Source organism: Anopheles funestus, chromosome 3RL (assembly GCF_943734845.2).
Source record: "Anopheles funestus chromosome 3RL, idAnoFuneDA-416_04, whole genome shotgun sequence".
In the NCBI taxonomy this organism is placed as follows: domain Eukaryota; kingdom Metazoa; phylum Arthropoda; class Insecta; order Diptera; family Culicidae; genus Anopheles; species Anopheles funestus.
This window is the reverse complement of record NC_064599.1, coordinates 33,157,890-33,178,114: the sequence shown is the minus strand read 5'-3', so window position 1 is coordinate 33,178,114 and position 20,225 is coordinate 33,157,890. Positions and strand designations below refer to the sequence as shown.

The following is a 20,225-nucleotide window of genomic DNA, read 5'->3' as shown; positions in this document are numbered from 1 at the left end:
TCGATCAGCGGATCGAAAAGGGGCCGGGTAAATCGATTAACAAACCTTGTCACCCCCCATCCCCCACCTACCCCCGGCAGTGATCGTGTGTTTTCACCTACGGGTATCGAAATCGGAACTACGTGTCCACCATGGCGTGCGATCGGAAAAGGGCGAACAGCATTTGTGGCTTTTTGCTATCGGAATTGCAAAAAAGGTGCAACGAATGCATCCGGGGCTGTAGGAACGAAAAGAAAAAAAAAAGAGACACGCAGCACGGCAAAACAGCACCGGCTGTAGACGTAATAAAAACTGACAACTAGCAACAAGGAAACATAAAAAAAATTGTCCAGCCGGGAGGGGAAAAAAGAGCAAAACTAAAATGCAAACGGTTTTGTGCTGGCGTTAATGTGTCGTTGCGGTTCGCTTTTTCTTTTCGTGCTTCTTAGCGTGTTTCGTTTTTCTTTCCCAAAAAGAAGTCGCGACACGATCGTTTGTTCCGTAAATCAAACAGGGGGCCCTTCTTAAGTTACGGCCACACTGGCCAAACTTTGGCCTCTGCCGGTACGCAACTACCGGGACAAATGAAGAAAATAAAAAACAAAAAACCCGACTAATAAAACAACCAAACGAATGACTGACCCGGGATGGCCGATCGTGCACCGATGCACGGGTAAAGCAGCAACAGCAGCAGACACAAATGCACCCGCCAAAATGCGCGAAAGGTCAGAATGTCATCACCCGAATGGTGCCCACATGGGGTGGTCAGTCGTCCACTTAAACTTTCAAATAAATGTCACATCAAAATGGGGTTCGGGCTGCAGTTTTTGTTTGTAGCTTCGCCTGCATTTGCCATACGCGCATCAAACACATTTCGGTGGGCTTTGTAAGATATTGGGCTATTAAAAACAAGGGAAAAAACCCTCGAAAGAGACACTTAAGTATGAAAGCAGATAAAATATCCGTAAAAAAGCGGACACAATAAATTAGTGTGCGCGGTGTAAAGCGTTTGTAGAATATAAAAAGAAATTACAAATGTTGATGTTCGAACATGGCCCGTAAAAAGGGACCGTAATGTGTTGGTTTCATTTCAATCGATCTTAATTGAGGTTTTTACATTGCAACCCGATTGCACCTCACCAAGCCTTGTATTTAGTGATGAAAATTTTGGAAACAAAAAATTCTCCTTGTAAACAATCAAAATGTCGTTTAAACATCATAAAGGCATGATGGGAATGAGGTAGCCAACATAAATATCCTTTCATTGTGCTTCCATGAAAAAAAAACACGCTGTAAGAGGACAGATTGCACCGCATCGATGGCTGCAATCGGCCAAACCTGCTAGCAAAACAACCGAAAGATCAATCGGTGACAAAGAATGGTTTACAAATTAACGCTGCATACTTGAGCCGGGCCCCTGGGGACGACAATTAGGACGACAAAAAAAAACACACACACAAACCTTACAGCAATGGTTATATACATGCAATCCGGTTTCATGTGATCGCAATAAAATCATTGATTGCGAGCATAAATAAAGCGAAACCGAACAGGCCGATTGAGAACGGGGCAAATTGCACAAGTGCAAGTGCAAGCAAGAGGTGAAAAAAGACAAACAAGACACCATTAAGACAAGCAAGACACTTGAAAGAAAAAAAGCGTTGCACCTTGCCCGTGGGTGTGAAAGGAAATTGAAAAGATTAAATATTATTTTACTACACACAGACAGACAGAGACACACACTTTTTGACGAAACAGTTTGGTTGTAAACAAATTAGTCATTTTGTAAAATGGGTGTAAAGTAGGTTAAGTGGTATAATGAATTTCTTTTGCACGAAAAAAAACAGTTTAATGAAAGTGGAATTCTAGACAAATTATTTATTGAAAATGTAGTTACGAAAGAATTAAATGAACGCAAGAAAAGGAAAAAAACAACGAACCCGTGTAATTCACTCGTCCATTGCGCGGTGATTTGAAGAGCAAATGAAGGAAAGATGAAAAAAAAAACGAACGGGGTGCAAGCAAGATGACGGCATTTACATTTCACAGATTAGCGCGACGATCGGCTCGGTCTCGGACTTTGATCGCTGATGGGTTGCAAGGGCGGATAATAATAATAATGTTACCGTGTGGCTGTGTGCTAATCGCAAATGATGAGGTAATGCAATTACAACCGTTTGCATTTCACGCTCGCCTCGTCTAGCGATCCATCTGGCCCGCGGCGGTAGGGAGAATGGTGGTACACATCCCAACTGGGACGGGTGAAGGGGAAATATTTTAATGCGCGGGTGTCGCAGCCACCCATTTTCTCCCTAAGCATGGACCGTGCAAAGCATTAGAGTTGCATTTGCACGGCACGGTTGCGCGATAAGATAAGGGGTGGGTCTAATTCGGGAAACCTTTTAAGCTGCAAACGCCTTACTCCATGCAAGGGGGTTGGAGGGTTTGTGTACGAGAGAAACAGAAGAAGGGAAAAGCAAGTGAAAGATAGGGTGGTAATGTTGTGTTATGCAGCTTTTGGTAGTAGCATGAATTTCAAATAGTTCACTTGAAAGTCAATTAACTCGTTTGCCGTAAGTGGAAGTGGAAGCAAATTTCTTGGGCAGTTTTTTTTTGTCGTGGCCTCCTTCTCCCTCTTTCCATCCTCATGTAATTATGAAATTAGTGCAAGCGCACGCACGCTCACCAGTGGCATTAAGAACGTTGCCTTCTTTCACATTCCACAGCCCTCCTCCACCTTCGCTCTGGCATGCTCTCGGCTCCATTACTCCATTAACGTGGGGGAACGTGAACGAGTTGAATAAGGGGAGAACAAGGTGAAATAGAGGGGAGAATAAGGTGCAATGATGGAGAATAAGGCAACAAAGAGGGAAGAACAAGGTGAAATAGGCATGAACAAGGTGAAATAGAGAGGAACAAGACGTAAGAATGGTACTCGTATAACAACTAATAGAGTAGGATTGCATATAACGACGAATGTAAAGGCAAACTAACCATACAACAACTAACTTTACCGGTTGAGGTCTCTTTTTTTCTTCTTTCCATCTCTCTTTAAAAAAAAAAACACATTTTGCCTTGTCGCTAACGTCTTTTGAGTAAAACGGTGCAAATATGCGAAAAAGATACAGTAGACTCGGTGTGCGGGTTTTGGAACCTTCTTCCATGCCCTCCGCCAACAGCCCGATATAATGCCGGATGCATCAGATGCCAACCAGGGAACGCTCCCGTTGGACCGCCGGTAGAATCGATTTGTGCTGTTTGGTTGGTTGTGTGGGAAAATGACTTTTTTCCACTGCTGACAGAAATATCTCCCGTGCACAGGGGATGAGCGTGGAGTGGGCAACGAAGGAAAGGAAAAAACACCTCATCTACACACAAGCCAGAATCCGCGGGGAGGTCGGAAGAGGCGGCATCATCAGCATAACGTATTGCATTAAGATATGCTTTTGACACGTTCACGTGAACCTTTAAGAAAGTCGCGGCAAATAGCAGCAGGGTTGGAAAGAGATACATCGGCACGCAAAAAAAAACCTAAGGCTACGGGAGCCGCCACGCTTGAGTAACCGCAATAGAAGTGAAATAAAATGGGCGGCCCACACGATAACAATGTGTCACAAGCTCGTAACGGCGGCAAAAGGTTGTGTCAATTTCATCCCCGCAAACCGTACGGCGGGATGGGAGGGAAAGTTTTTTTTTCGTTTCGCTTCCGCGTGGCCCAGAACCGGTGGTCCTGAAGATTTCCTTCCTTTCTGCCAGTGCCCCAAGGAACACTGGTGCTGCTGCTGCTGCTGGCGTGCGCAACCCGTGAAATGATTGATCACCACAATGTAGCACATAAAACACCATCATTCAACGAACAAGCGAACAAGCGAATGTGAACCTCAACCGGATCGCCATCGTCGCCCTGTTCACTTATGCTGTGTGCATGCTGTGGTTGCGTTTGAGTATTTTTTTTGTTAGTCTTTGTTTGTATAGTTATCTGTCCTGTTTTTGCTCGTAGCTCTTTTTTCTTGATTTGTCGGGTGCCCTTTTTTACCTTTCCTCCCCATCCCGAGGCTTATCGGGGTACTAATAACGATCGGGAAGCGAAAAATGTTTTCTCATATCGTGTAGCTGATTTTTCTTCCTTTCACGGTAGCATTAGAAGCGGGAAAATGCGTGCGTGAACGAAACCCATTACAAGACGAACTTTGAAAAGTTTGCTCCGATATTCGCATGCTGGAGCTGCGCGCTGGGATTACTGATTTGTGGCATGGCACGCGTTTAACGGAAGCGTTAAAAGTATTGCTCAACAGTGTAACATTGTCGATGGTATTCCTTTTGACATTTTATGTGTGCTTCCAAAATATTGCAGTTTTCATTAAGTTGTTTCATTACGAAATAGTACGACATTTCTCTGTTATACATTTTGGAAATTCTGATGTACATAGCAGCCTTGTTGATTAGGATGTTATCAGCGGTGTTGTTAAAAGAATGTTGCTAATGAGAAGTGAAGTATGAATCACAAAACTAGTGTCGTTAACAAAGCAAAAAGAGTTATACATATGAATCTTCAGTGAAGGTTCATTAAAATCATGAGCTGACTCCTAAAAGATTCATGAATCCCCATAGATTGACGGATTTTCAAATATGAATAAAACTAGTGTTTAATTAATTTTATGAAAAGAGTCATTCATATGAATCTTCATTAAAGAGTCATTCAAATCATGAGTCGACTCTCAAAAGATTCATAGATTCACGGATTTTCAAGGATGAATAAAACTAAAGTTTAATTAATCATATGAAAAGAGTCATTCATATGAATCTTCAGTAAAGAGTCATTCAAATCATGAGTCGACTCCTAAAAGATTTATGAATCCCCATAGATTCACGGATTTTCAAAGATGAATAAAACTAGTGTTTAATAAATCATATTAAAAGAGTCATTCATATGAATCTTCAGTAAAGAGTCATTCAAATCATGAAGCGATTCTCAAAAGATTCATGAATCCACATAGATTCATGGATTTTCAAAGATGAATAAAACTAATGTTTAATTCTTCTTCTTCTTCTTGGCTTAACGACCTTACAGGTCACGCCGGCCATTTCTGGCTTACTAGACTTGTTTTTACCACATAGCCGGATAGTCAGTCCTTGCTACGGGGGAACGGTTCGGATGGGATTTGAACCCGGTCCGGCCATGTGGACTGGCGCCGTTTATCACATGCACCACCGGACCGCCCCTAATGTTTAATTAATCATATGAAAAGAGTCATTCATATGAATCTTCAGTAAAGAGTCATTCAAATCATGAGCCGACTGTCAAAAGATTCATGAATCCCCATAGATTCAAGGATTTTCAAATATAAATAAAACTAGTGTTTAATTAATCATATGAAAAGAGTCATTCATATGGATATTCAGTAAAGAGTCATTAAAATCATGAGTCGATCCCCAAAAGATTCATGAATCCTCATAGATTCATGGATTTTCAAAAATTTGTGAATTCAATTATTACTAAGTTATAGTTTAAAAATTAATAATTTTTCATTAATCTGTAGAATAGAGATTCAGAGTCAGTATTGTCAGATTATTCGGCTTACGATTCCGATGAATACGAATAAACAACATTATTCTGTTTTTGTTTTAGTATCGATAAAAACACCATAAAAATAAATGCAATTTTGTAGTCTTAGCTAACTTAACTATATTAAATATAACTAACTTTGCAAATTCTACCCCAAAATATCCACCCCCAGTCCCAACGTGCCGCCACTTCTGCGTGGTACGCCGTAAGTAATGAAGCCATCATAAACTAACCAAATATTCACTTAAACATTTCCCGTACGCCGTTTACGTTCCGGAATGGTATGTGCTGCTTTTTAAAACGGTACATGTCATTTGGTCTTCTACATACCGGGACCAACCCGGAACAGAAAGGAGAAGCAGAAGGCCAGAGAAAAAAAAAAACCTCAACAAAACCTGGCATACAAATGAAACCATTTTTATTGACACTAATTACAATTCAATTCCACCAGTCAAAGTGACTTTGTGTCGGTTCGTTGTCACCGTTTTGCGCTCATCCCTTTCAATTGCCCCCTCGCCGCTTCTACTTCTGACCATTCCCAAAACCCCAAACACTTGTTCGATCGAAACAACAACAGAAAAAACACCGTTTGACGGAAATGTTGTGTCCATCGGTGGGTCGGCCTTTTAAGGATTGTCGTTTCAACGGTCACAAAACTCGGGCCCCCGGCTTTGGTTGACCGGAAACGATTACAGGCACGTCGCACAATGACAAAACCTCGATCCGTAAACACATCGTCGGCGATCGGTAATCGATCCGATCAGCGCCGACTGACGACGCACAAACTTCCATCTTTGGTGATCGCAGTGATTAAGTGATCCATTTGCTGGACAATGCATGCAAACAATGCTAACTCCGCTTTGAAAAGAGCAAGTGACCACGGAAAATCGCTTAGAATACGCATACGAGTACATTACAGCCGCTTGCTACCGAAAACCCCTTCCCAGAAAGAAGGAAGCATCAAAAATATGTGTTGGTCTGCGCGGTTGTATGGCGGAGTTTAAAACATTTCAAGCATTTCGAACAATCACGCCATGCCATTACTTGTTGAAATTTATTACTTTACATTGTTCGGTCCACGGTCTGCACCACGTTCTAATATTAATTATATACAATAAAAGTGTTAATTAAAGCGATCGCACGATCACGATCGGTCCAGAAACTGTACGCGCGCATAAGCGTCACAGCTTAAAAGTTTGCTGTTCACGGCTTAGGTTGGGTTCTTGTTTCATGTTTTTTTTTTCTTCAGGTCTCGTGAACAAACGAACATACACTACTCATGCACACCCATGTTTCTTGGGGCAGACGCAGAATAAAAAGCACAAACACACACACGTTGAAAAGAAATGTTACAAACTGCTAATGCATGTATAGCAGAATGATCGGGCGGCAAACATCGAAATGCAACTGCATCCAGGCACGCATTATGCATAATATGCTGGTAATACACATTAGACTGGAATTCATTACATGCGCATAAAAAACGTCGCCTCAAAAAAAAGATGCTTGAATGCAGAAAAACAATTACAAAAAAAAATAATCAACTAGAGAACCTCAATTTTCGCACAACTCTATTCCGCCTTTTGCTCAGTTCTGTTTCTCGGATTGTTTTATAGCTCTGTTTGAGTATGTGTGTGTGTGTGTGTTTTTCCCATGTGCAAAACATATTATTCACGTATTGTAAAAGACACAAAATCCACCCCTCGTAACGAAACGAAGTGCGGAAACGACATTCAAACAAGAAGCTACAAAAGCCTTTAAAAAGTAATGTTAATGAGATATAAATTTTAACATTTTATAGACGTGCACTTATGATCACCACAACCCAGCAACACGTTTTACTAGGTCTTTGGAAGCATCGGTAGCTTAAGGGTATTTAATGGCTTATGCAAAGCATGATCTTGTGGAGCGTTTCGGTAGCAAAGAAATATTATTTTTTTGTGAAAAATAAAAAGCTTTGTCTTCATTATGGAAAAATTAATTATTCTTTAGTTTGTGTTATAGTTATATAATTTATATTTGTTAATGAAATTTCGTTAGTGTTTTTTTTAATTTTATTTCATAATTGTTAACACACATCCTTCAGAGGAAAATGTTTCCCAACTCAAAAAACTTGGCTGCGAAGAAGCAACCAAGCAAGTGCGAAACACTGTGGTGCGAATGAAGGAAAAGGCTATAAATTTCTGTGCTAATTGCCCTTGACAAAAGTAACCGATGGCGATCGTAGCCAACCGCAGATGGACCACATATACGCAGCGAAACACCGTGTCTGCGTCCTCTCCTTAAGCCTGGATGTTCAAACAAACAGCAAACGTCAAACGGAAAAACTCATCAATCTCAAGTTATCTCTCGCACTGGAACAGAAACAAACTCGAAAAACACACACACACAAACACACATGATCGAAGGACGCAATAGACACAACACGATCGCTAGAAGAGGGCAAAATGAAAAGAAACCACCCTGGGGCGGCCGTCTTCAGCTGCCAAATAGGTGACCAAATTACCACGTTTGGGTTACCTCGTTTTCCTCCGCCACACGGTGAACCGCTTGCGCCTTTTGCATTTCGAGCCGATGACAAAAGGTGTAAATTGAAATCAACCATCTGGGGGAGGTTTTTGTATTTTTTGTTTTTCGTTTTTTTTTTATTTTCATTTTCAAGTCGTTCATTCAAAACTCTTCGTGCGTTTGGGGGATGCTTTTGTTTTGTTTTTTCGTCGTTTGATTTTTCTTTTCTGCTTAATTTTCCTACCATCATTCGGGGTTTGCGTTTCGTGTTTCGATGCAGAGCAGGAATTTGGTTTTGTTTTTTGAGGAAGGCGCGAATAGACCGCGCGCAAGACGTTCCGTCGTTTGCTCACCGGGGGCCCGACCCGCGAGCCCTTTTACACCGCGGACGATCGTGTCTCCGACGGTGTGAAGAATTATGAACCCCATAAGCAATCAATTTGAAGAATCTGGATCGCCTTTCAACACGGTGGACAACGCTTCCACGAAGAAAATAGCATTCGGAAAGCGAACCACCCCAAAGGCAAGAAACAAAAACAACAGCCCGAAAAAGGTAATCAGCGATATTTGATACATTTCTAAACGGAGTTCTCTAAGTTTTTGGGTGTTTTTTTCTACTCTTCATGTATCGGGCAGTTTTCTTACTGCTGCTTAGTTAACATTCATATGCGCTTTTTCTTACCACCGCCAAAGCAACACCAGGCCACGATTGCAGATCGACTGCGGTCATGACGGGAAACGGTGAAGATCAACGCCTGGGTTCATTCGTTGCCTTGAATGAATTGCCGTGTGTGCTTCGTAATGCCTATTGGTAAGACGAAGAAGGATAAAAAACAAATCAAGCAAACAAAAAGAACCATCCACAGCCGTGGACAAAAAATGACAAAAGCGAAACATTTGTTAAGTCAATTCTAATGGACGCTAATGTGCGATACTGCACCGGATTCGATAAATCTTGGCGTGGGAATGATTCGCGTTCTCAACCGGCGACCTGCTGCCAGTTTGCTCTATCGCTACTTATGTATAATTCAACCACAAACGCACACAAAGTTTGGGTTTGGAGTGCGAATTAATACGCCGTTGAAAAAGCTTAATAAATCTTGTCGCGATGGAATGGATTCACCAACCCACCTGCACGACAGCGGTGGCTGCAGCGCGAAAAACAAACACGAATTATGCTGATAATGTTGACGATGTATGTCACCCAAAACTCATCACGATGTGGTACGCTACGAGAATGTACAATAAGTTGGCGAGCGAACCAGGCGTCCATTGTTTCATTTCACAGGAGAAATGACGAAAAAATGGGACACAAATTGGGACAAATAAATGATTCATATGTATCATTGACAGGTTTTGGGTGGACGTGAGTACCTTGCTGAGTGGTAGAGATAACCCATCCAAGTCGTACTAAATAACTGTCAGTTAATGAGTTTATTGTGTGTGATTAACGGGTAAGATGCTTCATAAATCGATGTTGTTTTGATTAATTTATACAATTGAACAAATAAAGTCGCAATGTAAACCAGATGATAAGAATGAGAATATTTTTTTAAAAAAGCATAACAATACTATCTGGAAAGAAGGAATAAGAAAATGGATTTTTAAGAACTCAGAATACAAACAATAATCAATCAAACTTAAAACAAAGAAATTAAACTTATTAAAACTTACATTGAATCTAAAAGTGCATTACAGAGATGGGAAACAAAGTTTGTCAATTAATAATATGCAAATCACATTAAATAGAAATTAAAACAAAAGATAAAAAAACAACTAACTTACATGTATCGTTTGACAGTTTAGGAAAACATGAGTGCCTTGCTGAGTAGAAGATAGTATAACTGTCAGTTAATAAGGTCATGAGTGAACGTTTGAAGGCTAAGCTGTGCCATTTCTCTACCTTCGTACTTCAATATATCTTCTTTGTAAACTTTTTTACTAAAAAAAAGATTTTCCCTTTTTTATGGCATAATTGATATTTTTACTAATTTAAGCAATAATTTTGTACGTAGCAATAAACAATCGTGACCGAGACGCAGGTCGATTTTTGCCACCATAACGATGCAAATGAGGGTGAAAAAAAAAGAATAAAATTTCAGGTCGTGTTTTGACTAACCGATCGATCGATGTCCAACCACACGATCGTGTGTAGTTTAACTTTTTTGAACACGTTTCATTTACAGTGTTTTTTTTGTCTTCTTTTCAAAATAATAATTTGCGTACGCACAAGTTCCGCTACGCTTCCGTGCGGATATTGATTTTTTTGTTTGGTTTTATTGTAAGCTCGTCAGCGAAAAACCTTTTCTGTGCCCTTCTAGTAAGGGCTACCAATGCTTTCCTGTTTCCCAAGTTAGTCGAACTTGGTGGTTGAAGTATTTTTTTGTGCTTGCACGCCACTTTGTTTGGTCTAGTGGAGCATTTATTTAATCAGCGGTAGTGATTGAGTTTATTTTTTTCTCCCCGTATTGTGTGACACTGTTAAGTTTACTTTTTGCAAAAGGTAGTTAATAGTGCTTTTGTTTCCATTTTTATGAATTGGAACATTTTTTGTTAGTTACATAGGTAAAGTTTTAGGTTTTCCTAAAGAAAAAAATATAGATTTATTGATTTGCTTAATCAACTTTTTTTCAAAGTAATTTTTATAAAATTTTACAATCGAAAAATAAAAACAGTTTAATAAATAAAGTTTGTTTAGTGTGTTTGTGACCTTTTCTTGGTTGGTAAAATAATGTCGAATGAAAAATGTTGTTGCGCTGTCACATATTTTTTGAAAAACATTTATTGTTCTATTTTCCAATGTTCGTTTTGCAGCTTATCAAACTGAAAGCACATATTTTCCCACCCATGGGAATGAGTTTTTGAATGTGACTGTATTGTACTTAAAACGATTTTTTATTTTTTCCGTATTTATAGATTAATCAATTTTTATTTTCTCTTCATTCCATCACACTGCGTTCCGTGTGTTTGGTGCGGTGCATTTTATTACTTCTATTCATGTTTGTTTTTTTTACGAACACATACACTTTCTCTCACTGTTCAAGTGCAAAATGCCGGCCGGCTTCTGTTTCACCCACGGTTCGTTTACGGTCAGGTTGTTGGATTTTCCCCCCGAAAAGCGGAACCGAACAATTGCATTGCACCGGGGCACGATTCATTCCCATTCCCAAATGCAAGTACAACAGGCCGAACAATTCGAAGTACATACACCGGAAATTATTTGGCAATTTATCGTAATTTATGAGTAATCAATTTTATTTCCCCTTTGAACCCGCTGCTACCCACCCGCTCCACCACCGAAAACCGCTCTGGCTAGCACCGTTTGGTGGATTATTCGTGGCCTGGTGTATGGTTGTAGCTGTGTTCGATTTTTTTCTCTCTGTTTTGTTTTATTATCTTTACTTGTTCTCTGTTCGCTATGCATCATCACGCTTCTTTTGGTTGGTTTTTCCACTTTAAGCTTTTTCATTTCCTCTTTTGTTTTTTTTTTGCTTTGTTTGACTTGACATGTTTTGCTAGCTCTTTTTTTGGAGGGGGGGTGGTGACGATTCAAACCCCCCAAATTTCCCGCACCACTTCTCCACTTCAGGTGTCGGTTTCTTTTTATGTCTGCTAAACGGTTTTCATTTTATTTTTTTTTTGCGTGTGTGCTTCCAGCTTTATAGTAGTATTTCATTTTATTGTACATCCTGCAAAATTTGGATGCTTCTGGACGTATATTGATTTTCAAACCGTTTTTGCCTTCTTTTTAAACGCTTATGGTACAATTTTTTCGGTAGGTTTAGTGCACAATCGTGTTTCCTTTTCCTTGTTTTGTTGCGGAGGGGCTCTTTTTTCTTCAACGGTTCAAACTTTGGCAAAGTTTTCCGATTTCTCAAGCCCAATTCAAGCCAATTTTGCTGACGTTCTGATTTTTTAACGGCTGGCCTATCAATCGGAACAGCAAACACTAGTCACCTGCCAAGCAAATGTTTGTTTTACCCCGTCTCGTTCACTCGTTCTAGTTTTTTTTCTCTTTACGCTTTATTATCGCAGTTGTAATTGTCCATATCCGCTTGAATTTATCGTAAATAATAATCTGAAGTTGTTTTTTTTTTGGTCTGCTTCGACATGTCTGCACGGTGGAAAATATTGTTTCTGTACAAGCAAAAGGAAGGAAACTTGATACGGAATGGAAATCAAAACCCGATCGATCGGAATTTGATCGTGATTGTGGTGTTAAGCAAAACCGAAAACAATAATACAAAAAAGCCGCCCTAAAACCCTTTCCGGCAAGTTCGATCAACTAGCCAAAGGTGCTTTATTTTTGCGTTCAATAAAAAACAAGAACAAAAAATCATTGCACATTACAAATCTGCTACACAAGCGTCTCCCTGTGGCTCCATGTAAAGGACAAATGTGAATGTTTTCATAACGAGCGATAAAAAAATAAACTTTTTGCTTCGAGTACTGTAAAAGTTGTGCTCGAGCATGTTTAAAGTAAAAGCAGATATTTTAATGCTTCATTTCATAGTTTAAACAAAGCGTAATGTTCTATTTACACCTTTTAATACTTTTATTTGGAACAACGAAAAAAAAGGTATGTTTTATAAATCTTTCTAATTAAACAAACTTAACACTGCTGTAAACATTCCATTTAGTGATTTACTCGTTTCAAAATAAAGAAAGAAAAAAACGAAAACAAAAACAGCAAAACCCGCTCCTAAATGGTTGTTTTTCACAATATTTCTCAGTTCTTCCTCAGCACCGTAAGTCTCATCCGATCGAGTGGATGCGTAACCACTCAAAATGCTTCAAAGCACAGCTCATCGAATGAATGTGCTTTAGCTACATTAGCTACCATTCGGTAACAAGTGTGGTACACCGTGTGTACCCGTTACTCGATCAGTGTCCTGCTGTATCGATCGTGTTCGATCGATGAAGAGATTGCACTTTACGGTACGGTTTGCCAGCCCGTCTGTACGATGGTGCTTCAGATCGTTCAGAAGTGAGGTGGTGAAGTGTAACCATTAACATAAAATTTCAATATGAATTACAACTTGCCTCCGACGCCACCCCCCGGGGGGTAGTGACTCTAATGGTTACTACTGTCCGAATCCTTTCAGTTGCGTCGTTTTCACACCACGTTAGCACGCGAAGTACGGTGCCAATAACAAATCTGGGGCCCCCAACAAGAGGGTGGGGAGGGGGAGAGTGGGGGGGGGGAGGTAATTAAATACAGCTTCAAGTGGGTAAATGGTTGGTTGGTAATAAAGATGTACCCTTGGAGATGCTTCAGAGCAAGCAAAGGTAAAATGAGGGAGGAAAATAGACTCGAAGCTATATACATGTAGTTTGCTCAAGCTTTCCAGCTTTACGCGGAACCATTGTATTGGGTTGAGCATTGTTTTGTTTCTAAGATCTGGAGATGGAAAAAGAAGACGTACAACAACTCTATTCAAATGTGCGTCTCCATCGCAAACGCCAAATGAGAGTCCCCCGTGAGGTGTAAACTTTTTTCTTTTAAAGTCCATCCATCCATCCATTGGTTTTTTGGCTACCTTTTGTCCATTAAGTCGAGATGAGTATTCGATGAGTTTTGGGCGATAGTTTGTGTTTTTTTTATGGGTGCTTTGTACCATCTGTCCAAAAGCAGACATTCCAGCGCGGGTTGGTTATCGCACTTGAGAAAGTAACACCGAAAAACCGTGAAAAAAACCACAATATTTTCCCATCGGTAATGTGAGAGGTTTTTTTTCCTGGGTTGCTTTCAAAAATGATCAGTTAAACGCAAAATGTCATTGAATGCCAACGCACATTCATGCTTGTTTGCCTTTATTATTAATGTTCTATTGAAGGCGCTTACTTGGAGTTGATGTTGGAGTTGGAGTTTCCCAAACAGTGCGAGTCTATGATATGTTGTTTTATTCTTCTTTCCCTATCTCGTTGAGAAAAACCCTCCGAAAAAGAGAGGAATCCATTCGGGGACCGGCCTTTGAGAAATGGCCTTTGACTGACGCACTGCTGTGTGTACAGCTCTATTTTCTGGACCATTTACAAACTCATCAGCGGTAATGTATCAACGGTGACGGTGGTACATCTTCGTGTCTCGCACGCTGGAACTGTTCACAAAACGTAACGCCATCCACCCCAAAACGATTACGGCAATACGGTCGTTCCAGGGTATCGTCCGTGGGTGACGAAAGACTCCTCAGACGTCGGCTCATTCGAAAGGGGAATTTGAGAGGAAGACGTATCATTTTCTCATTTTGAGAGTGGGGACACGGTTTGTGGGAGACAGTGGGAGTACGGTACCGGATGGCAGCTTGAGCAAAAACTCCACATACCGAAGAATGGGAACTTCGTCGGTCGTAAATTTAGTTATCATAATATACGTCAAGTTAAGTTTAAACGAAAGCCCATTTGAAGTGATCTGAAGAAGCGATCATCGACCGAACGGAGTTGTGTGTTGGTGTTCCGGATGCATATGTGTGTGTGTTTGAGTTTTTTTCCATTCCGATCTGAACGCACTTTGTCCTATAGGAACTTATACAAAAGCGTCTTACCATTGGAGAGTGTGAAACATATATATTTCAAACAATTATGCTGTTACGTCGAGTTTAGATGTTATTGACTAGGGTTTTATTGTTCCCCGAGACTCGAGATTCGAATCAAATTCACTTTTTTTGGAAGTTTCTTTGAAACAGAAAATCATCAAAATTTCACACACATCTAACACTTTCCAGATGAGAGACGGTCACAAATCACTCTCCTCGCTTTTTCCCCGGTCCGGTTGATTGGTAACATTTAATGAGGGAACTATTAAAGGGCATCCCACTGATGGGTTCGACGTGAAAAACTATCCTCAAATCGTCACAATAAAACAATGATACGCCTACATAACGCCCACTCGGTGTAAACGAAGAGCAGCTGATTAAAGTGTAATTAATTTCCAACGACACGACGCATCCTTTGGGAATGGCTACAACGTGTGATACACGTTTTTGTTTGTTGCATTTTTCTTTAAGCACTTGAAATAAATAATTGTTCCAACAATCGAGGTAAAAGCACAACAGCCGTCGGGTAATTTAGTTTTGTTTTTTTCCACGAAGAAATTTCTGCTGTACAGTAAATTAATCTTTCTACCTAAAACTCTTGCCGTAAGTAAAATGTATTCTACAGGAAAATCCTTCAACAAACACCGGTGTGTACAACAAGGGGGATTTTCCTCGCAGCGTGTAACAATCTTTTGCCGCACTCACTAATAATGCTGATAATTATGCAAAATGTTAAACATTACTTCTCATGCCACTCCAAACACGTCCAAAGCCTCGTTTGTGGTAAGAGTCAGCATAAAGCTTGTATGGGAAGATTGGCACAGTAAAGGCGAACGATAGCATCTACCAACACCAAAAGCGAAGACTTTACGCCCACAGCTCTGTTTGACATGGAGGAGAATCGGAGTACAAGTTGTTTGCTGGCGCTGGTTTCCTGATGGTGGCCCTCTAATGCCACCGAGCTGGCAACGTTTGTTACGCCTTTCTGAAGAAAATGGTCGTTTGCCAAATGAATCTTATGCAAACTATACTAACACAAAACAAGTGTATCACTTGTAAAATGGGAAAAGTTTCATGACCCTTGCTTCAGGACCCAGACGCATCCCAAGAGGTGCTCGCAAGCAAAATCACAATACCTTCTGGGCCCTTTCGGGAGCGAAAACAAACGACTTAGTTGTGTAGCAGTTGATTAATATCCAGGTCTTCCCCACCACACACTCGAATTGCTGGAATGGTCTCGTTGTTGTAAAAGTTTCCTCTTGGGCGGGCATTGGAATTAAAAACAACCGAAGGCAACCCGCAACGCGCGCGTTGAAGTTATTTGACATTTTTCTAAGTAGGAGTTATATGGGTGGTAATCTTTTGGGCGAATCCCCTTGTGCGGGAAAGAGTTATTACTGTTTAAAGTGTGACAGGGTATTCGGTACGGTCAGAATGTATAAGATGAGGGTTGATGACTTTAAACTTTACAGAGCAAAACTTAATTCCTTCGAACAAAACCAAGCTGATAAGATTTTTAAAATTAAGTTTAATTCTTGTGTATAGTTCAGATAGATCTTCTTTTATAAAATAAAAGCACACAAAAATTATGTTTTGTTGCAAAAGAAAAAACAGATTCGATTAAGATTTAATTAACAGCTTGAGTTGCTAAATGGACTCAAACGTGATTTTTAATGAGTGACTGCTAAATCTAATCAAAATGAATGTCGCAGATGAGCTAACAGTTTTAATAAGTAACTGTAACACCTGCCGTAACATCACCGGCAGTCGGTAACGCAACAAAATGTTTTCACAGTGTAAGAAAAGGCAAACTACAATTAAATAAAAAACTGTTTTATTTAATTAAAAAACTATTTCCATTGTTTGAATGTGATGTTTTCTTCAACGGCAAACAACCACTCATACTGCACAGATTAAATCATTTTCATGTTGTTATGGTTTTCCCTTATCAAAGTTGTAAAGCAAAATGTTTGGTATTTATTAAACTTTACGGATTTATTGTACCAAGGGGGCGGATGAATAATAAATTTGCACCGATATTGTCTACATTCTTCCACTTTTTTGGCCGGCAAATATTTAATTCCAAGAAAATAATCCACACAAATCTTCCAATGTGGGAAGGAATTTTCCGACCAAAAAAAAAGAAAAAAGAAAAACACCCCCATCTGCACTTCAATTGTAGGAAAAGGCGTGTGGAAATCATTCCTTTATTCCGTTTATTCCGGTCACGTTTACGGGCGGGAAATGGTGACATAGAACTCGTTTTTCGTCGTCCCGTGCACGGCACAAAGCAATGTTCCCGTGATATCGATCTGTGGAAGTTGAAATTTTTTCAACTCGCTTCAAAATGCTTCACTTTAAGCGAGAACTGTGTGGTGTGCAGTACACAATAAGTGAAAAGAATATTTTAAGCATTTTACTTCTAATTCTTAAAATCGCTTTAAACCATCGACAGCGGGGTTCTAGGGTTCAATGAAGAGCTAGAAATATTGAACTCAGTGGCTCAACTCATCTCAGTGACTTAAACACCCTCATGGGTAAAATTGTTCCCCCTACCTCCCCAACTCCATCATTTTATCCTCCACCAATTGTATTCGTGTATGTATGCATATAGCTTTCCGTATGTGCACCCACTGGATGAGCATAAAACCGTGAAGAAATAAAAAGCAACAAAAATCACTTCGTCGCTCTTTTTGCGTGGTGTGGAAAAATCAATACTTTTCAACTCCCAGGGTGGCTTTTTGTCGTCGCGTCAATTTTCTGCCATTTTGATAAAACTGGGGAAATACATACACACCCAGCAAGGCAGGGATCGATGCTGCGCGCCGAGGCTGAAAGCTTTCTTTAAAAAAAAAAATGTTGAGGCCCCCAACCCCAAATCCCGGAGTGAACTTGGGACCATGAAAGAATACGATTTTGCTCACCACCCTGTAGCGTCCCACCTCCGTTTACTGCATCCCGTGTCCTGTGCTGACAGGATGATCTTGTTCCATTCACACAAACACAATCAAACGCAACCAATACACTGCCAAACAGACTACTGGTTTAAACTGGCACATGAGTTGGGGTTTTCTTTTTTTTGCACTGAAAATGGAGCGAGTTTTGATTTTCTTTAATTTTTTTTCGCCGTTTGTTTGGGGATACTCTCCCATTCAACTGGAGATAAGTTTTTTGGCCTGGATTTCCTTCTAAACTGCTCCCCAGAGAGTGCTTGTATGTATTGGCATGTTTTTTTTCTGAACAGATTTAAACTGAGCTACGGTGAGCTACAGTTTGTTTGAAGCGCTATTCGCGTGTTATCTGGGCGTGAATTGGATGTTTTCAATTCAATTTTTCTTAGTAATAAAAATAAGTTTAGGTAGATTTGTTTTTTTTTTCAATTGACTAAAGTTTTACTTTACTTTAATAATTTTTTCCAGCACAAAACTAACCAACTTTAATCAATTTGCGTTCGTTTTTACTAGATGAGTTAATAGAAGAAAAAAAACTTACCTGTGCGGATGGCGAGCCTCGGAAGGGAAAATGTGACATGGTTTTCTCTTCACCTGCTACTGCAAAGCCGCTAGAACGCCGTTCGCCAATCACTGTCTCAATCATTCACCGCACTTTTGTTTGGCCTTGCGCTTCCCAATAATAGTAACTTTTTTTTATTAATTTTATGCCACTTTTGTTTTGCGAAACGAATTTTTTCGTTGATGTTTTTTTTTTCGCTTTTTTTTGCTATGCTTGTGTTGTCTCACTTTCTTTTGCACATATTATTATTGCCTGATGTGTAGCACAATTTGTGGATCTTTTCTTTTATTTTTGTTGTTTTCACACTTGGAACTTGTGTGTATGTGGTTAACCTTCCCAGGTGCTTTTAGTACACATCATAATCACATTTGCATTTGCACAACCCCGGTTTACGATTGCAACCGTGCACACGCACACGCACGAAACATTTTCACCTGGATCCTGGTCTTTACGCAAGTACGGTTGTATCGTTTCTTCACGCAAAAAAAAAACAAATCTAATGAACAATCCACCTTGCGAAGAGATCATGCGTTTGGTTTTCCTTTTGGTTGGGGTGACCTTACACTACACGTGAAAGATTCGCATACTGGACACACTTGCTTTCGGACATTTTAATCAAATCTTTTACCCCGAAACGGAATGGGATTAGCACCGGTTAGCTGTATGGACCGGCTTGATCGATGCTGTCTGCGTTAGGATCATTCCCGTGGTCACGTTACACACCGATCAATCGATCGAGCGGTTTGCGCAACTAATACCGCCGCTACTTGAACGATGCACGTACTGATCAGCAGCACTACTGCACAATTAGCGCGATGTTGCGTGATTGTTTTGCGATATCCGCAACACTATCTCACCACTATACACAATGATTTTTTGGGCAAACCTTTGCTGATGCTTACGCCCATCCAGGCGTTGTTTACGTTACACTACCGTTTCGCGAACAAGTGTTTTTTTTCTTCTGCGTAAGACTAATACGACAAACGTAACAGAAACCGAAAGATTAATCACGGTAGTCACAGCGCAACGATGAAACTCCGATCACGGCGGGTTTTACTTTTTTCTTTCCTTTCCTTTCGAAGCAAGCTGCACGCAAGAAGTTTTCTTCAGCACCAGCACCGAAGGGCGACGGCGACCAGCATTCAGAACACGACGACTTCGATCCGGTACGAGAAATACAACTAACGCAGCTAACTTTTCCGTTCGCCTCCCATGGTACCGGAGCGGCATTCGGTTGCTCGCTCGCACGCTATCGCACGGTCGGTGCGAGTGAGGCAGCACATGTTGCGACACCTCCTCCTTATTTTTTTCCCGTGCACAGCGTGTGCGAGAGCGGGATCGGCGGAGAGCTTTTTTTTCTCGATTGCACACAAAAATTGCTCACTCACACCAAGGCAAATGCACGTTCCGCGAAAAAGTGCGCGCACTCACGCACACACAGCCACGCGTGCTATCGTTTAAAGAATTCTTTCGCGAAACATCTAGCGTACTCACTTTCGCATTTGGTTCCGTAGGCGAATGGCGAGAGTGAGAGCGTAACGCTCATTCGTTCCGCATCTCGCTCTCTCTCTCGCTCGGGTACCGGTTGGAATATAAAAAGTAAACAAACGAAACGAATGAAAGAAAGGAGGAGGAAAAAAAGAAAAAAACACACAAAGCAACCCTGTACGCGCACGAAGAAAATTACCACCCCATGCACGAAAAATTTTCCATTTTCCCCTTGTTTTTAGTACTTTGTTTTTTGTTCTCTACTTCACGCTATTGCCACCCATCCACAAGAATGAAAGAAAAAAAACGCCCGTTTTCCCCTCTGCAGAAAGCAAAACGTACACATCGATACTTCGGTGGTTGGGAAAAATGGGAAAATGCACAAGCGGAGCAAAATATAAAACCACCACCGCCGTGTGTAGAAGAAAATGTATCGCACGCGCACCACGCAACGGCTGTGGCGTCACAACCCGCCGCCGTCGTCGTCGTTGCTAGTCAGTGATGTCGCGCGTCGTATACTTCGATTTGCGAAAAAGGTTTTTGCGAGCGATATGTGGGGATGCCGGAACCGAACAGCAGTCCCCGTGCGTGCTAATGTGTAAAACGAGATGAACACCAAGTGATACGATGGAGTA

General features: G+C 40.7%; 1 protein-coding gene across 1 annotated transcript in view; it reads right to left on the bottom strand.

The window, feature by feature from the left end:
* LOC125767846 (homeobox protein araucan) overlaps positions 1-19,318 on the bottom strand; it is a 65,770-nt gene extending 46,452 nt beyond the window's left edge. The window contains exon 1 of the mRNA XM_049434769.1: positions 18,082-19,318. Within this exon, the coding sequence (XP_049290726.1) occupies positions 18,082-18,186 (105 nt within the window). The 5' untranslated portion in view covers positions 18,187-19,318. The remainder of the gene's footprint in view (positions 1-18,081) is intronic.
* Between the last annotated feature and the right edge of the window lie 907 nt (positions 19,319-20,225).